The sequence below is a fragment of the Chrysochloris asiatica genome, unplaced genomic scaffold (assembly GCF_000296735.1).
Source record: "Chrysochloris asiatica unplaced genomic scaffold, ChrAsi1.0 scaffold00052, whole genome shotgun sequence".
Classification (NCBI taxonomy): Eukaryota; Metazoa; Chordata; class Mammalia; order Afrosoricida; family Chrysochloridae; genus Chrysochloris; species Chrysochloris asiatica.
This window is the reverse complement of record NW_006408570.1, coordinates 6,339,351-6,350,289: the sequence shown is the minus strand read 5'-3', so window position 1 is coordinate 6,350,289 and position 10,939 is coordinate 6,339,351. Positions and strand designations below refer to the sequence as shown.

Sequence of the window (10,939 nt, the reverse complement as noted above, 5' to 3'; positions counted from 1 at the left end):
ACCTAGTTATATCCTTAACCGTAAAATGGGTCAATAATCCCTGTTCAACCTAACTCATACAATTAACAATAAGGATCAAATGAATCATAACTCTAAAGAGGCTTTGCAAGTTTTAAAGTGATTTAGACATATGCATGATTATATATTCTCTCAGTGTTTTGAAGCTCACAATTCTTTCTGTTTTCTCTCCCAGTGATTTTGCCGGTTTTCATTGGAAGAGTCAGAATAAATTTTAAGATCTTTTCGAGCTTGCAGATTGAGTTGTTTTATAGAGCCTCTCACAAATGTCCTGCACTTCAAAAATGAAGGGTTTAAGTTTTATTTGGTCCCTCAATGCCACCACCTATTCGGAGTCCTGGTGTGGCCCTGTGAGGTAAGATACAAGGTCAGTCTGAACTGCAAGGTCAGTGGTTCAAGCTCATCAGCCACTCCTTGGAACCCCTATACAGGGTTGTCATAAGTCAGAATTGACTCGATGGCACTTAACAACAACAACAACATTCAGAGACAAATCTTGTTAGTTCCTAAATGTCATTCTTTAATTGCATTTAAATTATTTAGTAAAGATATACTAAGTTCGTGTTCTGTTCATGGAGTTTTTTAAATACTGACAGCAACAGAGATATGGGTATGGTGTTATCTGAGTCCCTAAAGACCATCTACTTAAAGTTCTCATTGGTAAGTTACACTAAGCACTGTGAGGACTGAGCTGTCTGCCTTTCTTCTTTGAGGATTCTAATCCTCAGTTTCATTCGTATGCGTCATCTCCTTCAGAAGAAATTTGTTTGGTCCTGTCCTCCTCAAGTTTAATCCAGGTTGTTGTGATATTACCAGTCCAAGTGTGAGAAAAGATAAGACAATAATAATAATAATTAATAATAATAATAATATGTACGAAAAGACCTAACTTGGTGCTTGGCTTGCCATATTGCATCAGTCGTTCCTGTTGTAGGTTGAACTGTGTCCCAGAATTGATATGTTGAAGTTCTCATTCTTGTCCCTGTGAATGTGACCTTGTTTGGAAAGAGTTTTTCTTTGAAGATGTTATCAGTTAATGAAGTCATAATGGAGCAAGGTGGCTTCTATTTCCTTCCTGGTGGTGTCTTAGAAAAGGAGAAAAGAAATCCGAAGACAGGGCCACACAGGAGAAGACAAGCATCACATGAAGATGTGTTTAAGTGAAGGTATCCCAAGAAATACACAGGGCAACCAGAAACTGAAAACAACAAGGATCTCCCCCGGAGTGGAGATAGAGCATTTGACTTGCAGAACTGTGAAGTCAAAATTCTATTCTTCAAAGTCACCCAGTTTGGGTTGTTTTATTACAGCAGCCGTTGGAAATTCAGACCATTTCCTTATCTCTCAGGGGCACTAAGACTAATCAATGGATCTTTTCTGGGGAAAAAAAACTGCTTAGAATGAAATCTGAAAAGAGACAAACTGTTGATTCAGTTCCCACCCATAGCGACCCTGTATAGGGTTTCCAAGGTGAGGTTGGAGAGTTTGAACTGCCGATTGATTCTGTGACTCAAACCGACTTTGCAGTCCAGTGCATTAACCTACAGCGCCACACCAGAACTCCCAAACTATATATGATGGTGGTGGTTATGTGTCGTGGAGTCAGTTCCGACCCATAGCAACCCTGAACAGGGTTTCCAAGGCTGTAAATCTTTACGGGAGCAGAAAGCCTCATCTTTCTCCCATGGAATAGCTGGTAGTTTCAAACTGCTGACCTTGCAGTTTGCAGCCCAATTCATAACCACTGTGCTACCAGAGATACATAGTGGGAGTAAAATGTCAAGGTAAGGAACCAGAGAAGTCAACAGAGGTGAACATTTAAAGAGGTGAAGTGAGGCCAGCTTAGTGGGTGGGCAGAAGGCAATCATGTGATTTCTGGATTGGATGAAGAGCTGGACCAGATTCTTTTTCAATCTTATTTTCTAGTTCCTCTCCTTCTCTTATGGCTTCAGAAAGCTTTTCTCAACCACCCCCACTGTTAGTCAAGAACTTTTCTGGAATTACAAAGTAGAAACAGTAAGGTCATTGTTTTGTGTGAAGACCATTGTGTAGGACCTACTGTTTTCAATCCTTACCTTAGTCATTAAGGTCAGCAGCATGCCAGCCCACAAAGACTTGTTCATTTGTCATGTTTGCCTTGGAACCAGTGGAGTGAGCAGGGGAAAGGGAAAATACTCAAAAGCAGTTAAAGAAAAGTGATAACTGTGATTACATAAACCTGTCCCCTTTCCTCCTGAGCAGTAACCGGATCACAGTTAACTGCCACAGCGTCCTTTATCACAACCATAGTTGAAAGGTCCAGGCCTATGTTAACCAAACTTAGAAAATAAATAGGACGTAAAAAATTCTATTACACATTCACTTCCATGGGTTCTGATAGAGGGACAACATGAAATGCCTTGTAAGTATATTTTCTAATTTTGAAATGTAGATGATTATGTTTTCAAAGCCAAAAGAGCCTGGGAGTAATTCTGGTTTTTCCCATAAACTCTTCACATTAAATCCAGATCGAATTTCCAAATATTAATTTGGTGCATAGCATGAAAGCCTAGCTAATAACTAATTCCTAAAATGGTCTTTTGTTTGGGTTTGGTTTTTTCACTTAGTAAAGGCATTCGTATTTTAGGATCCTCTCCTTTTAGATTCATCTTATTTACAAACTGCCAGTGAAGGAAAGCTTCAAATATATTTACTATATGGATCCATCTCTCAAAATACTTAAATAAAATCTCATTACCATCTGTATCTCAGCTATCGCCTTGATTAACCTACTGCATTATTATTATTATTTGTGAAGTAGCTCTTTTCTTTTTCTTTGAAGATGCATCTGACTTTTAATTATTGTCATAGCTTGTAGAACATTGCATGGGATGTGGTGGGGATGGAGGAGAAGGAGAGTTCTTGTTGAGTCTGGTTTATGTTGTGAGTGCCCTTGATCTGGCTCTGCCTTAAGAAGACTTGATGTAGGAGCAGGGGAAAGATTCACTGCCAGGCTTTCTTGCCTTAGTCTTTTCCAGCCATACTAATTCCTTTCCATTTGTTCTCTAATGCCTGAAATTCATTCAACAGACAAGGCAAGTCACTTCGAGAGGAGATAATAGAATATATAATTGTAAATATCTCAGGAAGTGGTGCCATTGAGTAAAATATATTTCAAAGTAAGACATAATGCAAGGTTTTTATTCCCAGGCACAGAGGAATAATCTAGAGGAAAGGCATGCAAGAGGAAATCAGGTGCCGGTGGGTTCCCAGTGGTGAGAGGTGAAGAAAAGGAAGGTTGAGACCCTGAATTATCACTTATTGATCTATTAGTCTACAGATGATATTTGGCCTAAGGATGGTCTGGCCCTGTGTGTAGATCAAGGGGTTGACGTTAATATGTATGTCAGTGGTTAGTAGGAGACGCAGATGTAAAGCAAAGTGTCACATTGGTAGAAAATAAAAGGTATCATTTTGAGCAAATGATAAAAATATACCTCCTGAGTATCCAGCGTACATATATCAACCACACTGAATGACAACTTCCTGACACACACTGGGGCCCCAGGACATGAGAGACTGTGAATTACAGATAATTTAAAGAAAATTCAGTAGGGGCCTGGGTTCATCTAAGAGCGCATAATTATTTGTTTACATTTCAGATGGTGTCTTCATATTTCACGATCTTCCTCCTAACTCCATGTATGGCACTGATGGTGAGTGGAGGTGGAGAGGGTTTAACCTTGTCTAATCCTCCTTTATCAGAAGTATTTCAAAGGTGATAATCAAAGGTAACCTCCCTCAAATTTCTCACAAGCACCGCAGAATCTTGCAACATAAGGGGGAAAGTAGAACTCTGGACTTTCAGGCTTTCTCACTGCTGCTTGGTTTTCTCCAGAACACCAGTGATAGCCATCTTCTGGATGGGTCTTTTGGAACCCAAACTATCCACGTCAATGCCTTACGAGGTATGGTCAGCATCCGGGACAACAATGTTCTGAGTGAATGGGATGGATCCATGAACTACAAGAATGTAAGATGTGAAATACATATATTACAAACCCAAAGAAAACCTTGTCTGGCCAAACATCTAGACGATGCTTTTCCAGAGAGAAAAGGGCACTTGTCTATATTTGCTTCCTTTAGATATAGGTTTTCAATGGAGAAATATTTCTTTAGGTAAGAGGCCAGCTTTCCTGTAATTTTAACGACTTCTTTTTGAGCAGAGATTGCAGGAGGAACTTCTGTGGTCTAAAAGCAGCCCACATCTCTTTCCATTCCTGTGGCATACATAGTCTTCACATGGCTACATATACCTCCAAAATAAGAAAGTTATTTAAGGAGTCTTCTAGTGTATAACTAATATGTGTTGTAGAAATTAGTTTATCTTGACCTCAGGTTTTAGTCAGTGTATTTCCAAAAAAGTAGATAAATTTATTTTCATTTTTAGAAATTTTACCTCAACTTGCTCATCTCCTCAGATAATGAAACTTGGCAGAAAGATGCAGGATCAGGAAGCTTGTATCCTTACCTTGGCTCAGTGACCACAGGACCCTCTCTTAACCTTTTTGTGCCTCAGTTTCCTCATATGCAAAATACCATCAATAAGTGTCTCTCCTACAGGATGCTAAGAATATTATATGAGACCAAAGTCCAAACTTTTCACCCTGATATACAATGCCTGTTGCTTGGAAGCCACTCAAGTCCCTTTCATAATATACTCTCTAACCACACTGGACACTTCAGGACAGACACCTCAAACACAGGGCTTTCTCTCTGCTCCCACCTGTACCTGCCCTTGCACTCTTCCCTGAGCGCCATCTCCCTTCCTCACTCTTTACCTAATAGGTCCCTGATTTCCTCAAGAAGAACTTTCTCCTACAGGACATGCAGTCTACTGATTTTCTACTTTCTTTTCAGCCCTGGAAACCTCTCTTCAAACAAAATGTTCCACAGAAATCTAGCATATAGAAGAAGTTAGAACAACTCTGGCTGGAGGACAGAAATGCTGCTGACGTGTCCTTGGGCTCAGCGAGACACCTTTGGAGAGCTGCTGCTCCAATCCAAAGCTGAGAGGACAAATGACCCAAAGGACAGACCCAGCATCTAATGGGAGGGGCAGATCCAGGATTAGAATCCAAGTCTAGAAGTCCTGACTCTTTCATAGTCCGAGAGCACTCTATAGATTGCAGGACATTTACACAAGCAGCAAAGATCTCCACCTCACATATTTATGACAACCCTGTGGGAGGGAATATTATTCCTGTTTTGCATATGAGGAACCAGGATCCCGGAGGTTGCTGAGGCTCAGGATAACGGGTTAACAGCGAAGCTGCAGGACAGAACCTTAATTTAAAGTCAGCACCACTGCTAATCCCTAGCCTCCACTCCCCCTTGCTTGTTAGTGAGGTGCAGAGTCCTGGGAGATTCCTTCCTACGTCTGTAGCAGGGACAGTCCTGACCTCAGCCCTTTGCTCTAGTACCTGAGGCATCACTCTATCCTACCACAGAGTTGAAAGAACAGCTCTGTGCCTGCATCTGGCAGAAAGTAGGAGGCCCTTAATGTTTTGACTGAGTGAATAAACTATTTCTGCTGTGTTGCTTTAAGGGCCTGCTGGCAGCTAAGCTGTTTGATAAGATGGCCTGTGTCCTGGTCAAGATGGACCAAGCTGTCTTCCCAACTTTGGATGAAATTATCAGGGCCCTGGGCCAGCAGGTAAGACAGACACTTCTCAGAAGTGCCCCCTATCTTGGTGTTTCTTAGTTCTGCATCCTTAGCTTCTAGGACAATTGTTCTGCACATGGGGGGGGGGTCCTTATTTCCTGCTTATTTCTGCCGCTCAGCAAGTACCACCACCGTGAAAATGACTACAAATCCAAGCAATCACCCATTAAGTCAAATCTTAACTTTCAGTCACTGAAACTTCATGAATGATTTCATTTTGATATATTCCAAAAGCATTTGAGGTGTATGTTCATCAGTATAAATTAATGACTATAAACATTAGCGTGAACTTATAAAGTATTTGGAGTCGTAGTGCGGCACTGTAGGATAAACACTGGACTGCTAACCACAAGTTCACTGGTTCAAACCCACCAGCTGCTCAACGGAAACCCTATACAGGGTGTGATGCTGTGGGCTAATGCATCAGACTGTAAAGTCAGTTGAACCGCAAGGTCGGAGGTTCAAGCTCACCAGCTGCTCGTTGGAAACCCTATACAGGGTCCCTGTGGGTCAGAATCGACTCAAGAAAACATAACAACAACGGTGGGAACCAACAAAAACAATAAAGTTTTTGTATCACAGTGCCTTCCTTCTCTTCCTCTTCCAATAGCAAACAGTCACCAAACACACACATAAATTAAGTCTCCCACATGAACTGTGGCAGCTTGGTGGCAAGCCAATTTAATCTTTAACCTAAAATAGCCCCAAACCAAACCAGTTGCTGTTGTTGATTCGGTATTCAGTCCCAGCTCATGGTGACCCATGTGAGCATAGAACAAGGCTTTCAGTGGCTGGGATTTCTAAAGCAAATCAGCAAGTCTTTCACTCAAGGTGCCTCTGAGTAGACTTGAACCACATCCTTTCAGTAGCAATAGAACACATTTACAGTTGAAAGCAACCAGGGACTCCCAAAGTAAACCCAAGACTGCCGAAATGCCCTTCCCCACTGCATCCCGAACAACAATAGTAGTCGAATCTGTTAAAACCCAGCAGTAAGTCCTTAGAAAGCCATTGCAGCCTGGCCATCATTTTCTGAAGTAACCCGCACAGCATATGTGGACAACACTATTGTCAGTGACAGGGGATTTGCTTAAATTGGGGAAAAATACCCCTCAGGTGATAAAAGTTAAGCAAGTGATTTTATTTTTTAAAAGAGAAGCAGAAAGCATGCTCTCATCTGATTTGACAAGTGAAGACAGTATCAATGCACCAAAGAGCATTAAAAGTATTCTCGGCTGTCATTAAGGAGTGATGGGGACAGTATTGGAGAGTGAAAGAGTTGAGAAATTAAGGGTTAAGGGGATTACAGAGTACAGAAAAGTCAGATTCACACAGATTTTTCTCGAGCCATGTCGCCACCTTGTGGTCAAATAAGATATTTGCGTTTGGCCTGTGAGCCATGTCGCCACCTTGTGGGCAAATGAGATATTTGCGTTTGGTCTGTGGGCCATGTCGCCACCTTGTGGACAAATGAGATATTTGCGTTTGGCCTGCGAGCCTTGTCGCCATCTTGTGGTCAAATAAGATATTGCTGCGAGAGGCCAAAGTCAAGAGCTAATTTGGTTCAGGTATTTTGATAAATGGAGTCTCCCACGAAAACTGTGGCAGCTTGATGGCAGGCCAATGTCTTCATCGCCTAGTGTTGCTGTATGGGAAGTAGCATGTGTGGATGGCTTTCAAGAACAGAAATTTGTTTTCTTATAGTTTGGGAGGATAAAATACAAAATGCAGGGTGTGGCTCTAGAAGATCTCCCTTGGTCTATTTCAACTTCTTTGTTTGTTGTTTCTGTGTGCCCTCCAGTCAGTTCCAACTTATAACAACCCTGTATAGGGTTTCTAAGAGTGGCTGATGGGTTTGAACCACCGACCTTGTGATTACCAGTCCAGTGTTTACACCACAGCTCCACACCAGGGCTCTATTTCAACTTCTGTTGTTGTTAAGTACTGCCTAGTCGCTTCCAACTCATAGCGACCCTGCAAAGGGTTTCTAAAGAGCATCTGGTGGGTTTCAGCTGCTGACCTTGTGGTCCATTGCTACTCCTACAGCGCCGGAAATTCTTGACCTTGTAGTTTCATCTCTCTCCATCATTATCAAATAGTGTCTGTTCTGCGCACTTTATTCACACCTCTCCATGTGTCTGTGCTGCCCTCTGATAACTCAGAAATGATGTCTCGAATCTAACCTACACTGATATGACCTCAACTGATTGATTATATTGGATTGGATTGCATAAGGACAGTGATTACATTGTGTTAGAGTGCATTATAGCCAGAGGTATAGGAATTAGAATTACAATGCATATTTAAGGGTGGCCACAATCCTGTTCCTAAGAGCTGGGTCCCCTGGAAGATGTGTTTGCCTTTTTGCTCTGCACATCTGTGTGTTATCCCATCATTTCGATATGACACCTTTTACAGGATTCAAAGCAATACCCATCTACCCGAGGCCTAACATACACCGTTTTACCCAGCCGGGTCAAGAATGTAGCCCAGTATGGAATGCCCATCAAGGATATGTGCAGAGCGGTCCCCACCTACTTTGCCCATCAACAAAAAGAAGGTGTGTTAACAACTTCATTAGAAACCCAAATCCATGGGTGAATTAGATGGTGTAGTATTAATCCCAAGTCATTCCAAATTCTGATGATGACTTTCAGGTCAGTTTCAATCCTTGGTTACTGAGTATGGAAATAATTTGGTGGTAATGTATTTCCCTGTGGTGCCAGAGATGATCTTCTGATATTGGGCTCAATGGGGGTAAGGTGTAGAGAGTTAATCTTGCTTTACCAGAAGATTGAGTTGACAGCCATCTCAACAGTGGGATTTGATATTCAGTTAATAGCCTCACTTGACCTAAAGCTTCACCAACTCCTGCCAAGCAACACAGTGCCTTGGCTGCCCAACATGAGCGATCCATTGCTTTTAAGATCCTCAACGTTTCTTTGTCAAGCTGCCCAGATAGTGAGGGGAATGCTCTAATACTTATTAACACTCTTAGAAAGGAGTATTCCAGAGGCTGGGACTCTTGCTGAGAGTGTGTGAGACAAGTGGAAGAAAACTTGGAAAGCTATTGAGAGAAGGTTTCGAAATCTGTTGCTGGTCCAGAGAAGCTCTTCCCATTAGACTGCTGACAATCACTTGTATCATACTATGAATTAGCCCAATCTTCTTTATAGCAGGAGGACCCAATGGGAAAATAGGAGGAACCAAAAGGGGTAAGGAATTCTAGATGATCATTAAGGATCAATACAAGAAATAGAAAGGCTACATATTGCGGGGTGAGAGGCATCTTCATTTTAGCCCCACAGTCTTGCTAGTAGACTTATGCTGAGCATCACATCTGACATAAGTGAAACTTAACGAAGTGTTCATTTTGCTCTGGGCTCGTCATGAAATGAAGCAATCTCTTCCTTTATAAAATGATTCTTTCTTCTTCAAGGTGGGGCACTGGCAGTTGACCCTGATTCCTGTTTTGAGATCCAACTTCTGTCCTTTATGGGGCTCGCCATCTGTGGTGAGATCCCTGGCCTCTGAACCTCGAGGTTGGCTACAGGAAGAGTGGACTCGCCTGGACTAGGCTACCAGCCTGGAGCCAGAGCTTGGGCACCCAGCCCTCCTTCTGCCTCCAAGACACTCCTCACTCAGTCCTCTACCTTCTGCCTTTTGACTAATACCCAGCTTTGTAATCAGGAAAGTAGAATGTATTTCTCCCTTGTGGTTAGAACAATAAAACTTCCTCTTGCCTCACTGCTCTACACTGGGCCTTCTCTGCCTACACAATCCTCCTTCAATTAACAGCAATCACACACCAACATTGGGCAAAGGTGGAGGTTGTACCTCTCCTAGAGCATCTCATTCCTAAGGGCCTCTTTCTGAGATATCCCTTAAAGAATCCCATAACAATTGTGGTCAAAGTATAAAAACTTCAAAAATAAATGACAAGACACAAACAAGAGCACAGACAAGCTGTCTGATCAGAGGCCACATCTCTTATCTCCTGCAAATTGGTGATAAGATTCTAAGGAAGTCTGTGCCCTATGGAAAATCCCTAAGAGAGAGCCAAATGAAATGAGTGCTCCCAGAACTCTCTATCTGAACTGGTCCCAACCCCAGGGTCATAATCCCCAGGCATTCCTTTCCATTTTGAATCACTAAGGGACCTGGAAGGAGCTCTGATAGCAGAGTGGTTACAGGCTGCTAACCTCACAGTCAGCAGTTCAAAACTACCAGCTGTTTTGCGGGAGAAAGATGAGACTTTCAGTTCCCGTAAAGATTTACAGTCTCGGAAACCCTGTACAGGGTTGCCATGATTCAGAATCGACTCTACGGCACATAACAACAACAACAAGGGACCTTGGACTCGTAGCACTTGTTCTATAGCTGCCCATTCCTATATCTGGGGAGGTACCTGAATGGTGCAAACAGTTTATTCTCTGCTACTAACCTAAAGGTTGGCAGTTCAAACCCATCCAGTGGCACCACAGAAGAAATGCTGCTTCCATAAAATTTACAGACAAGGAAACTCCGAGGAGCAAGCAGTTCTACTCTGCAATACATGGGTTGGAATCAGAAGCATGACAATGGGTTGGATTCTTTAACCACTCATTCCTGTATCTGGGAGGGCCAGAACCCACCCAAACCACATAGCACATCCCTATCCTTCTTGGGGGATATAGACATGGCTATCCATAGAAGGTCGGGTTGGAGTTTGGAGCACTTTAAAATAGGGCAAGGCTGAGTGGGGGAGTTGTATAATGTTTGTGCTTGATATAGAAGGGCATTGTGAATAATGGCAGACACTGCTGAAGTCTGGGATCACCGAGGGTGTAGCTCCTCTGGGTTAAGTAGTGGTTCTCTACAGCCACAAGGGAAAGATGCCCTAAGATGAAGCTTTGACTGAGTTTGTTGTTGTTAATTGCCGACAAGTCTACCCATAGCGGCCCTGTATAGGGTTACCAAGGAGCAGCTGGTGAGCTTGAACCATTGACTTTGCAGTTCAGATGACTTTGCAGTCTGACGCATTAGCCCACAGCAGCACATAATTGGTCAAGTCCGAGGCCCTTACCCTGTGGTTTTGGTCACATGAAGCTTGTCCAGAATAAGGCAATTAGAGAAATGTACACCCCGGAAGCGTCCATGTTTTCGTAGTGGTTACGAATCGGGCTGCGAACCTTAAGGTCAGCGGTTCGAAACTACCAGTCGCTCCGCGGGAGAAAG

The 10,939-nt window shown here is 42.7% G+C and overlaps 1 protein-coding gene across 1 annotated transcript; it reads left to right on the top strand.

The window, feature by feature from the left end:
- The first annotated feature begins 624 nt into the window (after positions 1-624).
- On the top strand, positions 625-9,256 carry LOC102825607 (gastrokine-3-like). The gene is made up of 6 exons (XM_006862998.1): positions 625-678; positions 1,945-2,034; positions 3,896-4,030; positions 5,606-5,713; positions 8,141-8,282; positions 9,162-9,256. Exons 1-6 carry the CDS (start codon positions 625-627, stop codon positions 9,254-9,256), a joined length of 624 nt encoding a protein of 207 aa, XP_006863060.1.
- Positions 9,257-10,939: the final 1,683 nt, after the last annotated feature.

Bases quoted from the DNA above. Each gene is read 5' to 3' on its own strand.
- LOC102825607 (XM_006862998.1), top strand. From the start codon at position 625: ATGGGTATGGTGTTATCTGAGTCCCTAAAGACCATCTACTTAAAGTTC. The intron at 679-1,944 runs GTAAGTTACACT...CTTATTTTCTAG, and splicing joins TCTACTTAAAGTTCTCATTG to TTCCTCTCCTTCTCTTATGG. The intron at 5,714-8,140 runs GTAAGACAGACA...CACCTTTTACAG, and splicing joins TCAGGGCCCTGGGCCAGCAG to GATTCAAAGCAATACCCATC.